The sequence below is a fragment of the Aotus nancymaae genome, unplaced genomic scaffold (genome assembly GCF_030222135.1).
Source record: "Aotus nancymaae isolate 86718 unplaced genomic scaffold, 86718_ANA_hifiasm-v0.15.2.pri h1tg000036l, whole genome shotgun sequence".
In the NCBI taxonomy this organism is placed as follows: Eukaryota; Metazoa; Chordata; class Mammalia; order Primates; family Aotidae; genus Aotus; species Aotus nancymaae.
The window spans coordinates 58,391,604-58,414,538 of NW_026988450.1; the positions used below are offsets into that span (position 1 = coordinate 58,391,604).

The 22,935-nt window shown below is 33.2% G+C and overlaps 1 protein-coding gene across 1 annotated transcript in view; it reads left to right on the forward strand.

Moving 5' to 3' along the window:
* Positions 1 to 22,935, forward strand: part of PKHD1L1 (PKHD1 like 1) — a 151,828-nt gene that overhangs the window by 95,844 nt on the left and 33,049 nt on the right. Inside the window, exons 50-60 of the mRNA XM_064384533.1 lie at positions 826 to 1,017; positions 7,120 to 7,271; positions 8,214 to 8,373; positions 8,925 to 9,096; positions 11,839 to 11,927; positions 12,318 to 12,466; positions 13,745 to 13,874; positions 15,270 to 15,388; positions 17,483 to 17,612; positions 19,088 to 19,261; positions 22,282 to 22,385. Of these exons, the coding sequence (XP_064240603.1) occupies positions 826 to 1,017; positions 7,120 to 7,271; positions 8,214 to 8,373; positions 8,925 to 9,096; positions 11,839 to 11,927; positions 12,318 to 12,466; positions 13,745 to 13,874; positions 15,270 to 15,388; positions 17,483 to 17,612; positions 19,088 to 19,261; positions 22,282 to 22,385 (1,571 nt within the window). The remainder of the gene's footprint in view (positions 1 to 825; positions 1,018 to 7,119; positions 7,272 to 8,213; positions 8,374 to 8,924; positions 9,097 to 11,838; positions 11,928 to 12,317; positions 12,467 to 13,744; positions 13,875 to 15,269; positions 15,389 to 17,482; positions 17,613 to 19,087; positions 19,262 to 22,281; positions 22,386 to 22,935) is intronic.

Genomic DNA, 22,935 nt, shown 5'->3' on the forward strand with positions numbered 1-22,935 from the left:
CTGCTGTGAACCCTTTTCTTCCAATCTAAATTCTAAATTTGTAATTTATTCAAAGAATACCAAAAAAGAACAAAATTCAATATACATTGTAGGTTAATTTTTTTTAGCATTTCAAGTTCAGAGTATGTCACATTTTCAAAGTTCATAAATATTCATGATTTCTAGAATTTAGCATCTTTACAATTTGTAAGTGATAAAAATCTGTCTAAATAAGATAGCAAGGATATGTGCCTCATCCTTTTGAGTCAGTCGACAGGTAAACCTATAGACAGTTATGATTTGCTTTTGAAAGACTCTGAAGGATGAAAAAAGATTCATCTCAAAATTCAAACACAAAACTTGAATTTTCAGCCACAGTTGTTAACTTCTGTCTCAAGTATAATTGTGGCTTTGAAGAGGGAGAACGTTTGGATGCTTTTGACATATAAAGCTTTGTGTAATGTTTATTGATTTACTTAATTCAGTTTAGGTTTTTAATATTAATTGGCAGTCTACCAGTTTCAAGTAAAGGCTTTATGGTCATAACACCTGGATTTAAATTCTTTGTGTCCTTGAATAGCCTACTCATCCCACTTCCTCTCTCCAACTTTGACTCTCAAGGGTACTTCAGACCCTGTGTTTCAGCTAAATCCACAATAAGGTACTGACCAAAGAGCCACTAGAAAGCTTCTGGATGAGATCCCCTTGCTCCATGCAAACAAACAAAAAATTACCCAGACCTTTAGATTTTATTAGTGGTACTATGGGTCACAATTCTGTATATTGTAGACCCTTTTATGTTTTTTAATGTGAAATAAAAACCTATTTTGTTTGTTTGTTTCCCAGGGCACAAAGGACATACCGTCATTCCACACAGCTCATTGCTAGACCCTTCTCATTGCACTCAGGAAGCTGAGTGGAGCATTGGGTTCCCTGGATCAGTCTGTGATGCTTCAGTCAGCTTTCATCGTTTAGCATTCAACAAGCCTTCTCCAGTATCTCTGCTTGAAAAGGATGTGGTTCTTTCAGACTCTTTTGGTAAGTGGAATATATTAGTTTAAACCACTAATTTAAATATATATTCCTAAAGTTTTGTCATCATCTTCTTGCACTGTTACCTGGTTGTTCAACCATTGCAAAAAGTATAGTATTTAGAGTCCAAGCAGGAAACAAATAATACTCTCAAAGTAGGTGTTTGAGGAGCATTTACAAATGCAGAAGCCAGCACAATATACTGCTGATCAAGGAACCTCCAGACAATATTATGACAGAGAACAGGAAAGTTGGCATAGTCCTTTGGAGCAAGTAAAAATGTAGTGTTCCTGCCACTCAAGGCAAATGTTTTTGATTATCTTTGCTGATTGAGATGGGATGAGGGAGCATTTACTAGGTTAATAGCTGTATACCAGGTACCAGGGATTGTGGATTTACTGATTTGTTCCAGTAAAGGTACAATACCTGGAACAACAAATATGTTTGAGGTCATTACCTGACTATGTTGCATTAATTTACTGTCATTGTTCATAATTCGTCTGGCATTTGGACTAGCCAAACAAGCAAGCCAAGTTGGGATGTGGTGAAAATCCTGATCCTCACATTTCTTAAATCTTCTATCATGGCACTAATCTCTGTATTTCCTTCTCTCAAGGATTTAAACTTGCTTTTATTTGATTAAGGGGATGGCAAACATGGTTCCTAGAGTATCCACTTAATTCCTCTTACTATATTTGACCCTATTCCCTTAGTTGGGGAACCAGTGTGGGAATTCTGCCAATTACTAAGTCTATCTAGTCTCGCTTTACCTGACCTAACCTATCCTGACTGGTTCATATCTATATCTTCTTTATCATTCCATCCATCATCTCTCTAGAAATTATTAGTTTTAATATATCTGTTTATAATGAATCTACTCAATATATACTGTTCTGATGGACTGTGTATTCTGAAAAATGGAAAAAGCATTGATGAATTAAAGATTTGCTAAACAAAATCTTTATATCATCATCAAATATGGTTTTTTTAAACACTTTCTGGATAAATGTAAATGATGCAGCTTCTTGACAACAATATGGAAAACTGAAATAATCAAGGTCTAAACACATAATAAGGAATCATAAATATAGAAAAAGTTTAATAACAGAATCTGAGTGCACTTATTTTTCCTCTTATAGCATCAATATTTACCATTTCTCATCAGTATTGCAATACTTTCATGTTACTTTAAAATGCTATCAATATTTTTGAATTTCCCCATTATATTTACAAAGTAGAGACTTACCGTTTAAAAATTTTAAACGATGTATCTCAATATAAACCAATTAAGATTTGAAAATGTGTAGCATAATTTTATCAGCCACATGATAGCTGCTAAAATTACCTATGTCAAATCCATCAGGACATGCTGGAATTTTGTTATTACACTGCATGTTGTCAGCTTCTCTTATGAAGATATTTCTTAGAAGAATTTCAGCTTCTGCCCTTGTTTCAAATGGAGCCAGTCTTTTAGATTTTATATATAATTCAGGAAGTTGGGTATTTCTGAATTTATGACATTATAGCTTTCTTGTCAAGTCTATCTGTGCCCTTTGGTCTATTCCCTTCAAGAATTAAGATTTTTTTTTTTTATTTAGTCACTAAGCTGTGAATACCTAGAGGGCAAGATCTACAAACTTATCTTTCTGATACCACAAGATTCCACACAGAATATTGTAAATATAAAGTACTCAGCAAGTGTTGAATTAAATGGAATTAGTTGTGATATGCAGACCAGATTGCAAATACTCAGACCAGATTTTATATATCTGTTTCCACTATACATTCTGGAAATGAAGAAATAACCATAAGATGTACCCATGACTCTACTAGACTTACTGTGAGATTAAGTGAAGACTTATCCGTCACTTGCCCCTTGATAAGCCCCCACTCTGGCTGGTGGGCCATTTTCGCATGTAGGCATTGGTGATTTCAAGAATTATTAGCATCAGTTTAGAGCCAGGATCTAATAATATGGAAGGTCTGGTTATTTTTATTTCCCTAGTATAATTGGTCACAGATTTCTTTCACTCAGCGGTGGGGCTTTTGGTCTGTGAATTGGCTTGGATCTAGAAAATAGAGAGTGGATTTCCACTTAGTTAGACTTCTGAGTTAGACTTCTGTTATCTAATACCTTAGTTTTCTTCCTATATGCACACCAAATATCACCTTAGTGTGCTACTTATCTAATCTGTGGAATCTCAAGATCAATCAGCTATCACAGATTCCTGCAGGTCAGAACACTGATTAATCCTCTGCCCAGATGTTATTGTGCCAATTAGACCTACCTTTATATCTAATGGTTAAGCACTGACTCCTGCCACTTTTAGATTCCATTATTCTTAGTGGGATCAGAAAAGCCAATTCTATGGCAGCATCCCCTATCAGCATTTTCAGCATCGAAAGAACAGCCACTATCAAACTTTTCAAAGGGCTAGTAAGGGGGGAAAATGCTATTTCCATTGCTAGCCTTGAAAAGATGAGGGGAAGGAACAGTTATGTGGACCCAGAGACAGAGCTGTATGAAGAAGGCTGCCTGAAGAAGCTGTGCCCCTTGGTTGAGAGATACAAGAGCCCACCAAGATCCCCCTACATTCCCTAAGGGTGAGAGTCGGGAATAAATACTTCTCTTTCACCTTTCTCCTTCCCTGTCTTCTCTACTGTGTTTCCTACTGTCTAAACCCAACTAGAAGCCAGGAGGCGAAGGAACAGGGTAGAGAGGGTGGAAAGTATATCTACAGGAGAAAACGTAAGTGCGCAGCACCACTTTCAACATTCATTATGATGATATAAGTTATTACATTTGATTTTAAAACATTCTTTCTAGGTTTTTTTCCCCTGTGAATTAAATGGGTCATGTACCTGCTATCTGAGTAATAGCTATACCTACTGTCACAGTGTCTTAATAATATAAACCCAGAAACCACTACTTTCATTCTGATAAATAGATGTCCAGAATGGAATGATGTTACTTAAACTTTTAAAGTCTGTGGTACAATAAGATATTTTAAGCAAAATATCTATGAATGTTTCTTCCAAATAAAAACTGAAACAAAAGTAACCAAAACATCAAAATCAAATGAAGTTATTTTATCCAATAAAATGATATTTTAGTATTTCCCATTACTATGTCATAGAATAGTTTCTTATTTAATCATTCTTTCACATGCTTTATGGTATACCTGTGAGTAAACTGAACATTATTAAAACAGGATTTAAGGTATACATTTATGGAAAAGCAGAGATGTGCAACCTTACTAAGTAAATTACTTTAAATATACAACATGATAAAGTGCATATTCTTTTAACTATTGATATTTAAGAACTAATATTCAAATATCTAAGTCTCTAAGCTTTCTTTTTGTGGTCATTTTTAGTGGTGGTGAGAATTTTAGAAAGGAGGTTTTGTTTGCTTTGTTTAGATTCTGGTTTTTTTGATTTAGGAGTCTGGTATTTCTGAATTTGTGACATTATAGCTTTCTTGTCAAGTCTCTCTGTGCCCTTTGGTCTATTCCCTTCAAGAATTAAGATTTTTTATTTAGTTACTAAAATGTAAATACCTAGAGGGCAAGATCTAAACTTATCATTCTGACACCACAACATTCAACACAGAACATTGCAAATAGTAACTACTCAGCAAGTGTTGAATTGAATAGAATCAGTTGCAATACTCAGACCAGATTGCAAAGTAGAGGAAACACTATGCCAGGCATTTTACTTCTGGTTGTGAAAAAAAGAAATCAACTTTATAGTAATGTACATTTGGCTACTTTTATTTCCATTAAAGTCAAATAAAATTATTTACTTCTAAAAATTAAAAACAGAAAAAGATAACTTTTCTTGATTGTATATGTTTGCTAAGTAAAACAAAGGTTTAAAAAGTACACTAGATTAGTGGGAAGTAACGGTTTGCTATAACTTTACATTTGTCCTTATATATCTTTATTAAAGCATTTCATGCATGATGGTGTATCTTTATGTAAATATATGTATAAAGTTACAACAGATGGCAAATTAATTTAAGACACTTGCTCTTAATGATCCTATTTTTAAAAAGTATCAACTTCAAAGAGTTTATATTTCAGTCCAAGATACTTAAAACCAACATACTTGAAATGAATGCAGCTTTAAAAATTAGGAAAAACACAACTTAGAAAAATGGAAATTAGTTTTACTTATGAAACTGAATTATTAAGGAATGTCAGGTTAAAGTGTAATCCCAAGCATCAGAAAACTTCAGTGGAGGCTGGATACGGTGGCTCATGCCTGTAATCCTAGCACTTTGGGAGGCCAATGTGGGCAGATCACATGAGGTCAGGAGTTTGAAACCAGCCTGACCAACATGGTGGAACCCCGTCTCTACTAAAAATACCAGATAAATTAGCAAGTCATGGTGGCACATGCCTGTAATCCCAGCTACTGGGGGTGGGGGCGGGCGGTGCTAAGGCCAGAGAATTGCTTGAATTCAGGAGGCGGAAGTTGCAGTGAGCCAAGATTGTGCCACTGCACCCCAGCGTGGGTGACAGATAGAGACTCCATCTCAAAAAACAATAAAAAATTTAAAAATTAAACTTTAGTGGAGTTTAGTTCTGCAAATCCAGGAGCAAATTCTAGAGGTTTTGGATGATTTTAATCAACTCTTATATGTTAACCATTGCTTCACAACAGACTATCTAAAAACTCAATATCATAAGCTTAAAATCATTTATTCTTATGTGTCCAGGGGCTGGGTTGATTGAAAGGCTGGGCTCACCTGGGAGGCTCTGCTTCAATATAAGGCTTTGCTTTTTACCAAGGGCTGAGCTCAGGTAACTCCACAAGTGCTTGTTCCAAATGTCAGACAAAGGGAGAACAGTTACCTGAGGGAGACATTTTTCTTCGTGATGATAAGAGACTCAAGAAGTCAAGCCTCACTGAGCAAGCACTTTTCAAGCATTTGCTAGTGTCAGTTCTGCTAATGTCCTGTTGGCCAACATCAACGAAGCAAGGAAGTCTACTTTGCCCTCAAGGAGAAGAGAGGAGTGGATATTTGCTGAACAATAATCCAGATAGTCACAGTTCTTTTCATACTTTTCAGGATTTTTTGGTAGTATAAATTCTGAATGCCTCTGCTCCTGAAGCTTTTAAAATTAATACTAACTCATAAAGCATAGACATTCATGAATTTGTTCTCCCATGACATTAGAATTGTGTTTGGCCTTATTCTGAAAAGTAAATGAATGACAGATTGTTTTATAATCTTGCTTCTGACTTCTGCCTCCTAAATTTTTAAAATAAGAGGTTGTTAATTAAACATAAAATCCAATCTGAGATGAAAAGTAAAGCAAGGGGGAGAAAAATAGGGGCAATTAATGAAAGACCTTTTCTTTATATTGTAAGAGAACTTTTCAAATCTTCTATTAAAGTTATCAGGCAATCTCTTGTGACCAAAGCATTACTAAATTATATAGTTTTTCCCATAACAGATAGTTCAGGTTCAAGGTTTGTATTCCTAAAATGCATATATCTTCATCAGTGTTAAGTGATAGGTCTAGTTGTAGCCTTGTTCTTCAAGTACTTTAAATCAAAACTTCATTAAACTCAAAATTATTTACTACTAAAAATTAATATGTTATACAGATTTTAATTAGTTCCACAGATATAGGAAGCTTTAATAAAGAATCAGAGCTTATGTTTTTTAAATATTTTATATCAAGAATTCTGAATAACTAAGTTCTTAAAGAATAAAAATAAAATTATGTTTATATCAATGATATTTAAGTGATTATATTAATATATTTAAGCATTTTCATTTTAGCAGTTGTAATTTCATGATGTTTCAAGTGTATATTTTCCTAAGGAATAAAGGCTCCATCTCAATTCAGAATTCCAAGTTTGAAAGCATTTTACTTTCCAGTTGAATGCAATATTAATCATTTCAAGTCTTTAAACAAAGACATTTAGAACATAAGTAATGAAATGCCATATTAATCTCTTTAAAGACTTCCATCGACTAAACCAATATTTTGCTAAACCAACTAAAGTAAGCCAACATTTGCACTTGTTTATAAATGGAGGAGTTTATTAGAGGTAGAGATTACTATTATTTGTTTGTTCTGTGTTCTATAGGCACAAGCATTATTCCATTTCAGAAGAAACGACTGACTCATATGTCTGGATGGATGGCTCTGATTCCAAATGCAAATCACATTAACTGGTATTTTAAAGGTGTGGATCACATAACCAACATATCATATACATCAACATTCTATGGATTTAAGGTAAAAATCCTCATACTTATTCACACACATTGTCAGGCCAGAAGGACCTTTCCTCACAAATTGATCTATTAAAATCCTGCACATTCCTTATGACCCAATCTGAATCTAAGACGTAAGCCAAAAAAAAACACCTCATTTGAGAATCAGAAGTAAGCAGTCTTTCTGCCACATTGCTGTAGTACTAAGCTTATGCCCCTGTCATTACTATCATGATAATAACTTACCATTACTGAGTGTTTATGATATCTCAGGCCAGCAGTTAAAGAATTTATTTTTTATATTATGATATATATCAGACATACAGAAAATTATTTTTAAAAAAGACCAGTATCTAACTCTATCTAAATCTAACATTCTGTGAGTATTTACTTTCTAATTTATAAAAGAAATAAAATATTGTAGATAAAGTGAAATCCCTCTGTATTACTCTCATCTCATTCCCCACTCTCCATCTCTAACAGTAACCAGTATCCTGAATTCTGTGTTTTCCATCTCATACATGTTCTTCCACTTATACTACACATTTGTGCATCATTGTTTTAAATATTTTTAAACATTATAGAAATAAAATATTGTCTACAATTGTCTGTCAATTTTTAAAAAGAAATAAAATATTTTCTAAATATATGCATATATACACACATACACACATATACATGTAAGTGTGTACATGCGCATATATATATATATATAGAATACATGTGTATACTTAATGTATGTATACACACACACCCAGGAGAGAGAGAGAGATCCTGGAACTAGCATTATTGTCATAGATGTGGAAAATGTTAACAAAATGGAAATGCAAGACAAAAAACAAACTAAAGCCAAAACTTTTAAATCTTAACATAATATAGGGGCTAATTATTAAATGTCATTAAAATTAATGTATTATATGAAGAGTATTAACATACAAGTCACATTTTTCTACCAACTTTTTAGGATGAAGACTATGTAATTATATCACATAACTTTACTCAAAATCCTGATATGTTTAATATTATTGATATGAGGAATGGTTCTTTAAATCCATTGAATTGGAATACTAGCAAGAATGGAGACTGGCACCTTGAAGCAAACACTAGTACTCTATATTACTTGGGTATGTATTGTTAGGCAGAAGTGATATTTTATATAATGCTTTGTCTAAAGGATGAGAAAAATTGCTTAATAAGCAAATGTATTATACAATACCTAATATATACAGGATCCAATAATGTTTGCTGAATGGAAAAACTGGAGACAAAATTTATTCTTGAAAAGGTTTTGAGTTGAATTAAGAACTTTCATTCTAAGTTAGAGATGACACTAACATGCTTATACACTGACAGTTTTATATCATGGACTTAGAGAAAGTGAATACGATGGAAGTTGGCATATATTTTGTTTCCATTTTTATTATTTATTTGGAAAATTTAAATATTTAAAAATAAATTTTAAATTCTAAAAGGATTCATTTTTTTATCAAGATATTTTGACTATGTATGTCTTTATAAAACATACATTTTGAGAATTTCTCCACACCTCTCCCATACATATGAATTATAATTCAAGTTACTACCTAAAGAAGATTTTCCAAAATGCCATAATTTTGTTTACATTCAAGTACTTTGGTCACCATGTTCATTTAAACCACTTTTACTTAATTTTCAGTGTCAGGAAGAAATGACCTTCAACAGAGTCAGCCCATTTCTGGGAACCTGGATCCTGATGTGAAAGACGTTGTTATTAATTTCCAAGCTTACTGTTGTATTCTCCAGGATTGCTTTCCTGTACATCCCCCATCAAGAAAACCAATGCCCAAGAAGCGACCAGCCACATATAAGTACATAGGCCTTTTGTAGTTAATACCCTTCAATACCTCTTGACGTAATTCTTTTTACATGTCACTCCTGGGTGAAATAATAATGCCTTACTCCTGCACAATGTCTTGTAGGTTGCAAAATACTTTCACACTCACTGCTGTGCTTGAGCCTTACAAAAACCCAAGTAAGAAAATGAAAAATTCTTACAAAAATTATGTGTGAAAGTTACTGGTAACTTCACAGTTGCAGAATGTTAGATTTAGATTTAGATTATTAGACCTGGCCCAAATTTCTTATTATACAGATGAGAAAGTTGACACCCAGTGAACATAGGTGCATTACCTGAGATTGCAGAGCTCACTGATGGCATATCCAGTACAGCACTAGAAACTTGGTCTCCTCGTGAATCCAGTGCTTTCTTAGCAGGTGCTGTCTCTAGAATAACCATCATAGTCAAATCTTATAATATAACTTAGTTAAGTTTCTTTCAAATATATTTTAATTCTTCTAGTTAAAAATGATATTTCTCTCTTTGTAACTTAATGTAGCTCTTTACTTACGTTTCTCATGTGAAGCATCACTTTCTAACTTGTATTAGAGTGATTATCAGACACTATGGTACTAGTACATTTGTTATTAATTTTTAAGACCCTTAAAGCCACAATCCTGATTTGATTATATTTGCAAACGTTATGGATAATAACACTGATAAAAAATGATGACGATGCTAAAAACTAGCATTTAGTGGGCACTGAATAGCCCACTACTGTGTAATAGGTACAACTTAATGATATTTATTAAGTGAATTGCATTTCAAAATAAATAGATACTGTAGTGGCCATTTGCCAAAAGAACAAAAATTGAATTTGTTTATATATTTATTCAACCATTAAAAAATATTTACTGAGTATCCACTATGTGCCAGGAATTTTGGATTCAATTATGAACAACATAGATGTGATCTCTGATCTCACTACACTCATATTCAATCCAAAGAGACAGATGACAAAACAAGCAAATAAACAAAAAAGTAAACAAGATAAAGTACATAAGTGTGAGTTGCGATAAATGTTATAAAAAGAATGAATATGGGGCTAGGACAGAGAGCAATATGGCAGGGACGGTCTTTGGGTGGGGTGGTTAGGAACACCCACAGGGAGGGTTTATGCCAACTGCAATCCAAAGGATGAGGAAGAGCTCGCTGGGTGAAGGGTGGGAGACACCTAGGGAGCAATTTGTCCAGGTGCCCTGACATAGAAAGGGTGTGGCATGTCCAAGAACGGATAGAGAATCATTAAGGCTGGCCCTACTGAGCAGGAAAGAATGGCCTGGATATGGTTCTGGAAACAGACCACTTAGGCCATGCAGGTAGTAGTAAGAAATATGGAAACTTTTGAATGATTTTAAGCTGAGAAGCGACATACTCTAAATTACATTTCAGAAAGACCCCTCTTACTACTCTGCAGAGTATGTATTACAGAAGGACAGTGGAGAAAGCAGGGGCTCCTAAAAAAGCCCTAGAGAACTTAGACATATAAACCATAAGGTTTTTGGCCAAAAAGCCCTTATGCATTCTAAGGTAGATGTAATTATTAAATATTTAACATTAATTATGACTACTATAACATATTTAGATTGGTCTAGACCAGAATATGATAAAGGTAAATTATGATAAACTACATGTATATGCCATGGTATAGTTTTTCTTTCTTCCCATGGTATGAATTTTCCTCACTGGAAATAGTTATAATTGGATTGATAATTTGTATTATTCAACTAAGTATGAATATACAAAACAAAACAGAATCTTGACCCAGAAGTGCTACCTTAGGATTAAAACAAAGTTCAAGCTATGTAAATCAAATGCTTAGTTAAAGAGGCCTTTGTTGATCATAACAATGGGAAATAATAAGAAGGGGAATGCATAACATGATTACTGATAGTGATAGTAATGGTAAGGATAAGAATGAAGGGTTATGATTGTTGAGAAAAGCTAAATACAATCAATTACTGAATGTGTGCAATGCTGGTCACATTATTTAGTTAGGTAGATAGACCCCTTTACAAACTCCATGGAAATTGCTTTGAGTACCAGTAAACCTTTAACCACTAAACTCTTTTTAAAACTCATTAAGATGATATTTTATAGCAGGATTTTTTATCAACAGTTTCCTTAGTAATATAAATGTTTAATAAGAATTAAACAAAGTGTATATTGGCCCTTATGTAGAATTTCAGAATTACTATCATAGAATGTTTAAATTTTTTACTGGATCTGGAAAGCAGCCTGATTGTGAATGTTTTCCAGTGGGAAAATATCACCAATTTTATGATAATATCCTTTATAAAAACTTGCATCAAAAGGTAGTTTCTAGAAGGCATAGTGATGAAAACTGAAGACCATTTGTCCTCCCTTGCACTTTACAAAATTATTTTAATTGAACCTAGCCTTCACTTTGGATACAGACCTGCCACCCCCATCCGCAGCCCAGAGCTTAACCACATTGGTGCATCCTTGTCAGTTCAGAGACCATTCTTCTACTCCTTTCTTCACAAAATCTAACCAGCTATATCCTCTACCTCTATTCCCCATGAAATAGTGCCATGTGTCAAGGGTATTTAAAAGGATGAAGCATGCATTTCTTTTTTCTTCTCCATCATGTAAAATCTTAAAGGGAAATGGAATGGTTTACATTTTAGACAAAATTAGGGTATATCACAACAAGTAGTAATTCATGGAAGTATTTCTCTTCTCTTTTCAGTTTATGGTCAAATGATTCTTTTTGGCAATCATCACGAGAAAATAATTATACTGTACCTCACCCAGGGGCAAATGTGATTATACCTGAAGGTAAATACATAAACATAAATACATAAAATACATAAAATACAAATGAATAAAATGCTTGCTTTTATGTAATTTTAACACTATGGCAGGATAGATGTCACAGTAGTTAGGTTTCTACTTTAATGCAGCACACCTTAGGGAAAAAGCAAATGTGGAGAAGTGGAATCTATTAATGCATTCCAGATACTAAACCTGGCCTTCTGGGGTTTCTGTGGATTTAAACCTGACTATTAACAAAAGCAGATTTTCTGGGAGAGATTGGAATCAGGTATTATATGAAAAGACAGGTCATAAACTTACTCAAAACCAGGACTCACTGATAAGCTTGTCAATGTTTTGCTATAGGCTGTAATCTATGCATTATGCTATATTTCTTAAAGTATTGTTTTATAGGAATATGGATTGTAGCTGACATAGATATGCCATCAATGGAAAGACTCACTATTTGGGGGGTTCTAGAGCTGGAAGATAAATATAATGTAGGAGCTGCAGAATCTTCTTACAGAGAAGTTGTTTTGAATGCTACCTACATATCACTGCAGGTAAGAGTGAGGGCCTTGTAGTTTATATCTTTATTAATCAAATTCTAAAATGTATATTTAAATAATAAGAAGGAATTGGTGTGAATAAAAAACACAGCTGGCTCTCTAGCCCATTAAATGAAAGTCTCAGGTAAGTCCAATATATTTCTGCTCTCCTTTAAATTATGGACTAAACATTTCTTAGGAATAGTTATCATGGGACTCTTGAGTCTGCGGTTAGCCCAGTTTCAATTCTGTATAGAATATCTGTGTCATTATGAGGTCAGCCTAAGCCAATGGCTTGTTCCAACAAAGAATCCTAGGAATGCTGGAAAAATTAAAAGAATTTAAGCCTTTTGTTTTTTTAAAGAAAACAAACAGTATTAAAAAAAACAAATGGACATAGATGGAATTATGAAAGCAAGAGAAGATGAATAAAAATGTCGCTGTTGTTCGGAACAATCCTCATATTCTCTTTTAAACCCCAAATGGTCTTGAACCTGTACCAGCTTAATCAGCTCAATTGTTTTGTTAGTCTTATAATATTCTTCATGAAAAAGAATAGCTTAGCCAAAAAGATATTAAGCACCATTAAAAGAATAAGTAATTAGAAGCTTTTCTTTGAGAAAAGAACTAAAGTCCAGAAACTTGGTTATTCATATTTTAAAAGTGCATCATATTTTGATTAGAGGTATGGTTTAAGGTAAATTAAAGTTACAACTGAATCTTTACCTCATTGTTTTTTAGTTGGGTAACCATGAGTAAGCATTTGACCTCTTTTACCATTAGTTTTCTCACCAGTGAAATAAGGATAATAATACTAATTCATGAATTTAGTGTAAAGAAAGGTTAAGCGCTATATTGTATGTGAGACCTTACACATTATGCCTGATATGGAGACAACAAGCATTTAATAATCGCTATTAGCATTAACAATGATGGCTCATAAATGGCATAGCTTGGATGTAAGTGTGAAGAGCATATTTTACCTATAGGATATTACATTCAAATACAGTATGGTCTGTTCAAACACCACTAGTTTAGGTCTTATGAAATCTCAGTTTTAGGTCTAGTTCTGTCAGTAAGTAGATATTGAATTTGACCTTTGAAAAATCATTTAAACTGCCTATCCAAAAGTAAAATTAAAGTCACTTCCAGTTATAATGCTGTTCTTTATATAACAAAACTCATTCCTTTTTACTAGGGGAGTCTTCCAGTGACTTCTTAATTCCTTTTTTATGGGTGGAATTTTTGTCCTGGTTAATTTTTAAGTATTAACAATTTTCTGCTTCATTTCAGGGAGGTAGATTAATTGGTGGCTGGGAAGATAACCCTTTTAAAGGAGACTTAAAGATTGTTCTTAGAGGAAATCATACTACCCGAGACTGGGCTCTTCCAGAAGGACCAAATCAAGGGTCAAAGGTCTTAGGTGTGTGTCTCCAGATAACAAAAGTGTCAAATCTGTTTTGAGAATCTACTTTAAAATATATGGCACTAAAGTATCTATCAGTTCATAATGGAAAGTACTTTATCATAATAATAAGTACTTCTGATACAAAAGTATCAGAAGCTTTTACAGAAATTTATTTATATTAAAGGGTTATAGAAGTAGCAGAGATTTTTAGAATTAAATCTCATTTAACCAGATAAAAACAGACATACATGTATGTATTTTAAACCAAAATGTAATTTATTACAAAACTAACTTTAACAAATCTCTTTGTATGTATATTATTTTTTCAATCTGGTTTTCTTCATACGGTTTTCTTTAAGCAATACCTTTCACATTTTAGTACTTTTCTCTAAAAGGTAACTTTCTTACACATTATTCCATTTACATTATCAATAAATAATCTGTGGATCAGTTGACAATTATCCAATCACAGCTACCGCTGAGATCTAATTTCCCAGTTGCATTGGTGTATTATGCATATTCTTATTTGAGCCCAGAAGCAAATGACTTTAAAGAGTTTGACCTGGTCACAATTAAGAAATGCTTTTATGCATGCTATTGCATATTTATTTAGGAGACAAAAATAAATATGTTCTACCACTGTTTTACTGTACAGTTTCTAAAACTGATACCAAGTAAATAAGGATCTAAAAAAAAATTCTTGAGATTGAATTAGCTCGCCATTCACAAATGTCCTGAGGCAGACAAATTCAAGCTTAAAAAACATATGTTTTTATTTCAAAAGTAACACTTTAAACAACATAGAACAATATAAAGAGAACCTATTCATAAAGAATATACATCTTTCTACTTCTATCTCCCTTAAGGACACTAGCATTAGTTTAAAAGTTTTTTGTGTCTTCCTATGTTTTTTATCTATGCCTATATTCATATTACACATACTGATTTGTGGTGATAGTATTGTTCCTTTCATAAAACATGGTCAAACTAAGTATATTATTATGTGATTTTCTTTTCTCAGTGAACATATTATGAAAATCTTTTCTGATCAAAAGTTACAGATAAATCTCTTTTATAGCCTATTACTCTACAGTATTAGTATATTAAACTTTATTCCATCCTTTTCTTATTGATGTACATTTGGATTAATTCCAGTTTCCTCGTGTTTCTAAATATTGCTGTGGTTAGCATCTTCATTTGTGTACCCTTGTATGCTGGCTTTAATGTCTATGAACCAGATTTCCAGAAGTGGGTTAAAGAGTCAAAGTCTTCTTACATGGTTCTAAGCAGAGAACACCAATTTTTCTAAAATGTTTCATCACATAATAAAATGTATCAATGAACATTTTCATTTTATGCTAGCACCCAGCTCAGACTGTGTAGTGAATAGGAGTGTGCTTTTCTTTTTAGGGGTGTTTGGTGAGCTGGATCTTCATGGAATTCCACGTTCAATATATAAAACTAAGCTCTCAGAAACTGCAGATGCAGGTTCCAAAATCCTGTCTCTGGTGGATGCTGTGGATTGGCAGGTAAAGAAAATAATTATGTGATAAGAAATGAATATACACAGTGGGTCAGCTGAAAAAAGTTTCTATTTTATTCTTATGGGCATTCATGTGATTGACCAGATGAAAAATGTGTATTTTGTAATAAGCTTGGAAAAACTGATGGGATAGGAGGCATGTAAAAATTGTGGCTTCAATTGTCCTTCAGAATAAATGGAGAACATTGTGTGTGTGTGTGTGTGCGCGCATATATACATATGTATGTATATTTTATGTATATGTTTTATAACTAATACATATGTATATACATTTTATGACATATGACTGTAGATTAGTCACACAATACATGACATATATATTATGTATATACAAACTAATATATATAATATATATTAGTCATAAACATGTATATACATAATGTATATTAGTCATATTTTATACCAATGTATATGTCATAAAAATATGAACATTTTTGGATAAAATTATTATAAATTCTTGCAAAACAGAAAATGGAATTATTTAAAATACGTTTTATTACCTTGATTACCTCTTCACTTCTAATATATGATTTTACACATTGATTTGAAAAGAAAACAAATTCAGACACCCAGTGATATCCAAATACTGCCTGTGTTAAATGGGATTTTTTAATAAAGTATAAATGGTAGCAATTCTCATCTCCACTGTACTCATAGATGATGTGCAAGCCATAGAGTCCATATGTTTTATAAATACTTTTTTTATGCCAAAAAATTAGAAAAATGGATGGATTTCTTCCCCAAGCTCCCAGATCTCAGCAAGCTCCTTTCTGGTGAGAATGAGCTTTAGAATCACAGAACAAAGACAGCCTTAGTTTGAGCAAATCAAAGCAAATCATCAAAACATATGGGTTTGCTCTCTTAGTGTAGTTTATAATTGGTAAATAGAAAGAGAGTTTATTGAGAAGTATTCTGATCTGTTTACAATATGTCTTTATTTGTGATAGTTCTGGTGTGATTACTTTTTAAAGTGAGTAATTAAATGATTTCAATATCCCTATGATTTATCCAATTAATATTTTCTGCAAATTTTGCATCTGAGTAATATTGTGTCACACACTGTTCTAGGGATTTGGGATTTAGTGGTGAAGAAATTTGTCTAAGCTATTATGAAACTTGCATTAGAGTGGGAGATACAGATACTAAATGAACAAATAAATATCTATTACTTTCAGATAATGTTCATAATGAAGGAAATAAAACAGGTAGCGTGATAGAGACTGCCACGGCAAAGGGTAGTAGATAACATTTAATATTCCAGAGAAGATATTTGTCAAGGGTACATCTGAACAGAGATTTGGATGACAAGGAGGAGCTCAATATACAAAGTTCTAGGACTTAGCCTTGTCCTTTAACTTTCCTCAGGTTTTTCTGCCCTTCAGGAATAACAAGTGATAGTTAATTGTGCTAAACAAACAAACAAAAAAGCTAGGGAAAAAATTTCAACTCTTAATAATATTGTCCTGATCACTTTTTAATAAAAATGTGCGCATGTTTGCTTTGAATGTCTTTACTTTTCCAAAAAAGATAAATTGCTGTGATTACTAAATGACCGAATTAAAGTTAAGAAAATGCTGAGATAATTCAAAATTTAGAATTCTTAATATCAAACACAAGCATATGTTTTGTTTTGTTTTGGGCACAGAGTCTCACTCTGTCACCCAGGCTGGTGTGCAGTGGTGAGATCTCAGCTCATTGCAACCTCTGCCTCCCAGGTTCAAGCGATTCTCCTGCCTCAGCCTCCTGAGTAGCTGGGACTACAGGCACAGGCCACCACACCAGGCTGAGTTTGTATTTTTAGTAGAGACGAGGTTTCACCGTGTTGGTCAGGATGGTCTCAATCTCCAGACCTCGTGATACACCCGCCTCAGCCTCCCAAAGTGCTGGGATTACAAGCGTGAGCTACCGTGCCCAGCAAGCATATGTATTTTTAGAGACTTCAATGTACTGTTTTTTCTTTCTGATAATACCATAATTGCCATGAGATATCAATTAAATTTAAATTATTTAATAATGATATCAAGAAATATAAACATATTTTTAAAATTGTTCTTACATTTGGCACTTGAATTTTTCTAAGGAGGGAGAAGAGATTGTGATAACAACCACAAGCTATGATTTCCACCAGACAGAAACAAGAAGTATCGTTAAAATCCTCCATGATCGTAAAATTCTCATTCTTAATGATAGCCTTTCCTATACTCACTTTGGTAAGTGGCTACTTTTTAACCAAATAGATACATAACTGTCTTGAAAATTCACATTTACTCTGTAATTATAATTCTTTGATAAAACATCTCACAAATATTTTAAGGGAGCATTTTATTCAGATTGGCAGTGATACCCAATGAAGGCTGCTCTTTCTGCGTTGGCTACTGATAGGTCCCACTATGTGCTTTCATTCATTCAGCAAATATTCAGCAAAGACCTACTGTATGACATTTTATAGGGTAAGGCTCAACACTTTCTGTTTAAAGTAAGCTTCTAGGTGATTCCTGTATACACTGAAATTTGAGAATCCTTGATCCAAAAGCCTGTTGTCCTAATCTGTTTCATGGATATATTCTTTAGCTGTAAATGCATTTAGACAAGCAATAATAAGAGGATAAAACTATAATTGTTGAGGAAAGAAGGAATAAGCATGATCTGCAGATGAGTTTTCCACTTACAGGAGCAAGGCCTTCCCAGCACTCCAGGCTTTTCCCATTTGGCATGGTACCTTCATCCAAATCTCAGGAAGTGGGAGCAGACAGTAGTGTAAAGTTAGAAAATCCTTTCACAGGCTTTTGGTGCTCACAGGAACTCCAGCTGCAAGACAGCATGATAGACTAGCAGACATTTGACCTGCAGGAAAAAGAAACTGAAAAGAACTTCTCAAAGTAGTACTTTGATAGAAGCACATGTGTGTCTATAATTCTATATCATATATTTTTCTTTAAATCATAAAAAGAAGTTTTATTTGACAAATGTTTCATTGTAATTAGTTGTAAAACAGGTGGTTTTTGAATTTTGACATTATAGATTCTTTCATTTAAAATAGCAAACATTTTTCTCTGTTTGAAATGCACCTGCTTGTCTTAAAGTTTTGAATAACATTTCTTAAAATGTAGCATTAAATCTAGGTTATGTTTTACAAATTGTTAAAATGTAAATGTACAGACGGTGTTGGATATGATACTACCTATTGATGAAGACTTGTTGATACAAAAATACGCCACAGGAAAAGTGGAACAAACCAAGGTTTAGGTGGTAGGAGTGTTAATAGCTATGTGTTGTTGATTCTCCTCCCAGGTTTGGGCAATTCTTTTACTCATCTACCTCATTTCCTCATTTATTAAAATTATAATTCACTTCTCAATTTGCCATACACCAGGGTTTTCATGTATAATTTGAAGTGATTGTATACTGCCTTCAAGATTTGTTAAGTAGTAACTTTATACTTGTGGATTATAACCATTTTGGTGTAAATAGAGAAAATATTTTTGCTTATATTTCATTTTATAAATATTAGTATCATAATAGCACATGGCCATCTATATATGTTTAAACATGTAAATCTAATAATTCATGCATTCATGTTGATTTTGGCTTATTAGAAAGTTGTTTAGCATACGAACTGCAAAGGAATTAGTAAAGACAGATGTTTCTCAGCATTGGCAATAATCTATTTATCTTTATACTGCAGCTGAAAAATACCATGTCCCTGGAACTGGTGAGAGCTACACATTAGCAGCTGATGTTGGGATACTGAGTAGGAACATCAAAATAGTTGGTGAAGATTACCCAGGTTGGTCCCAGGACTCTTTTGGAGCACACGTTCTGGTTGGCTCATTCACCGAAAATATGATGACATTTAAAGGTTGGTGTATATTCAGTTTATTTTTATAAATGAGTATAACATGGTCTCATTTATGTTTAGTCAGCTCTTACATAGTTTTCACTTTTTAATAAGATTATGTGGGAAAAATAAAGCATTAAAAATGATTATGTAGCCCAGGTGTTACCTTCCAAGTAAATTCTCTTAAATTATTGCTGTTAATTTTATCTTCACAGTCAAAATGAATTATCAAATTAACAATAACCTTAGGCAACAGCTAGACCAGTCTTTCACGTAACAGAGACAATTTTATAATAAGTATCACTGATCATGTGTTGGTTTTTGTTTTGTTTTAAGGAAAATTCCAAGCATACACTAAAAATAGAGAAAACAATATAATGAATCCCAATGTACTAATCACCAGCTTCAGTGATTATCAACTTTGGCCAATCTTGTTTTATCTATACCTCCATCCACTTTCTTCATGCTCCTGGACTGTATTGAAGCAAGCACATATTAAATCATCTAGAAATATTTTAGTATGCAACTCTAAGACATTTTGGAAAACGTCAACAAAGACCTAAAAATGTTAATTTCTTAATAATAATTTATTATCTTCAAATGACAGTTCAAATTTCCCCAGTATCTTTGTTCATTCCCTCCCGGTTCAAATAAGGATCTAAATAAGATCCACATTGCAGCTGATTATGAATCTTAAATCTCTGATTCATTTCTCTTTCCTTGCATTTTACCTACAAAAGAAGTTGGTCTTATTCCGTGGAGTTTCCAACAGTCTGGAATTCAGTGATTGTCTTCCTGAAATTTAACTTATTCCTGTCTCCCTGTATTTCCTATGCATAGGTGATTTAAAACTAGAGACTTCAACAGACTCAGGCTCAATTTTTAAGCCAGAATTATGCCAGACAGGGTGTCTCATGCCTGTAATCCCAGCACTTTGGGAGGCTAAGGTGGGAGGACTGCTTGAGGCCAGGAGTTTGAAATCAGCTTGGGCAATATAGTGAAATCCAGTCTCTACAAAATAAATAAATAAATAAATGAAAAAATAAAAGGGGTACAGTTGGCAGTGTATTTTTCTATACTGATAGAAAAATACACTACCAACTGTAAATGTATGATTGTTTCTCTCTTATGATGTTAGCAGCTACTAATTAACATTGCTTAGATTCATTAAATAATTAAGGTTTAAAATTTCCTCCTCATTTATAATAAAGAAAATTTCCCCTAAACAACCATTTGACTGCCCTGAAAGATAGTTCATATAGGATATACAGGAAAAAATCCTTTATTTTTCCCCATATTGATTAGGTTTCAAAATAATGTGTTGGTTCCCAAGCATCATCCAAAGGTGACAGGGAGTTTGTATTGTTTTGTTGTTAGTATCATTATGTGCTCATGGATCAAACTATTTGACATGCTCAGATCCATTGGGATCGTTAATCTGATTAATACTCAGAATGCTCCATTATTGACCTTCAGAACCTTTTCATGCTGATGCCTGTCCTTTTGACATGACTTAGTTTTCTAAGCCTCTTTACTTTCTGATATGGAAACACATATTGTAATTTTTTCTAAGACTAGAACTCAGTTGCTTCTCCTAGTAATTCTGGTTCTTTTTATTGGAAGATGTTATTCGGATCCCACAATCTGGGTACTAGGAGTAGAACATCCATTCTTGATTTGAGCTGTTTCTGCAGGTTATTCACTTGTTCAAAATATTGACTATTTCATTTTGCAACAGATCTATTTTAGAAAATCTTTATATAGAACAAACCGCAATCTCACTATAGCCTCTACCTGTTGGTCATAATCTGCCAGGGGAAGCTTACCTGATGATGACAGTGCTGATGATGATGATAATGATGGTGATGGTAAAGATGATCATGATATGAGATCACAGGCACTGTGCTAAGCATTAAACACATACTATCTCATTTAATCCTCATAATGTTATGGCGTAAATATTATCCCTCTTTTAAAGATGAAAAAACAGATGATTAAAGGGTAAAGTTGCTTTGATCTTGAATACTAATTTGTGTCTTTCTCATTTCAAATTTGGTGATAAACCCTATTCCTATGACAATCCTTCCTTGCTCCTATACATTGTTTTGCGATGTGAGTAAAGACAACACATCTATGGCTTTTGTAAGCCCAGATGGTTTGTAGTAATCATATCTTCTTTATCATTATCTTATTATTCATACCTTCTCAACAATGTATGTAAGAATTGGCTCATGGATTTCAAGGTAGGCTTTTCCCTTCTAGTACAAAATAACTTTTATCCAACATATCCTGTTAAGTATCAGTTTTTGAACAAAGAATATTCTCTTTCGTTATTTCCCAGCCATGAATTCCTGTGCCTCAGTTTTTTAAAAATCTAGATGACAGAGATATATAAGTTCCTAACTCACAGGGTGCTGTATGAAAATTAAAACCCAATTGTCTGTTATGCATTTAGTACAGCACCTGATACAGAGCAATCTCTCATGGATTGTTATTGCTATTATTCCTAGTCTATAAAATTATTCTTTGTCACCTTGATGGGACTTATGATAAGCTGACCAGCAGATAATTGGCAATACATATTCTGAAAGAGATTATAAAAGATAATGTCCTTAAAAGCTCTGTATGGCATCAAAATGGAAATATCAGGTAAATTATATCTATGCCTTATATCATGCATTCTCAATGGGAAAATATCCCCCCCAACCCCCCGCCCAGGAGGAAAGACCTAGTGCTTCGTTTGGGGGCAAAAAATATTACAATGGTTTGTGGTTCTCCAGTGAGCCACTGTATACTAACAGATATATGTTATTAAAATTTTGGGGGGTGGAGTGGAGGTTCTTAGGAAAAAAAATGTTGAAAAAGGCTATTTGTGGGTACAACGAAAAGAAGTCTGAGAAATACGACCTCTTCTAGATTAAAGGAGCAAAGAAACTAATGAGTTTTCCATGAAAAATTTGATCAACTTTGTGTAGCTTTTCAAAAATGTTTTATTCTAACTGTTTTAAGAAAAACAAATTTTAAATCTTTCCCTACCTTAGGAAATGCAAGAATAAGTAATGTGGAATTTTATCACAGTGGTCAAGAAGGCTTCAGGGATAGCACAGATCCAAGATATGCTGTAACATTTCTTAACCTAGGACAGGTTTGTGCTTTATTTTTAATTTTGTGTATATTTAAAATATGCAAAATATTTTTATTTTCATTTGACTTATAAATAGTCACATCTTATATTAGCTAAAATGATAATCTAATATAATAAAACTTTCTTGGCCCATTAACTTTTTAGACCATTTTTAGACCAAACAGCATTTGATTCTACCCATATTGTGTATTTATTTAAGGTCAGTAAAAACCACAGGAAAAGTAATAGGGAGGGTGAAAGAATTAAAGATCTATAATAGTGGTTTATATCTCCACTTTATTTTACAATGACCAAAAACATTTTCCCAAATGGTTTCTATTAAACAAAGGGAATATGGCTTAAATTTCTCAAATGAAATGCATGTCTGTATATCTATGCCTCTGTCAAAAGTGGGAAAATAAATATTACAAGAGGGCTGGTGATTTAAGAAAAATGAGAGACAGCATATTTCTTAGTAGAAATAAAAAATTATCTTGTAGGTTTATATTAAAACCTCTAACCTATTCAATGATTGGTTCCTATAGACATTTGAATTGTAACCCCTTGTCTA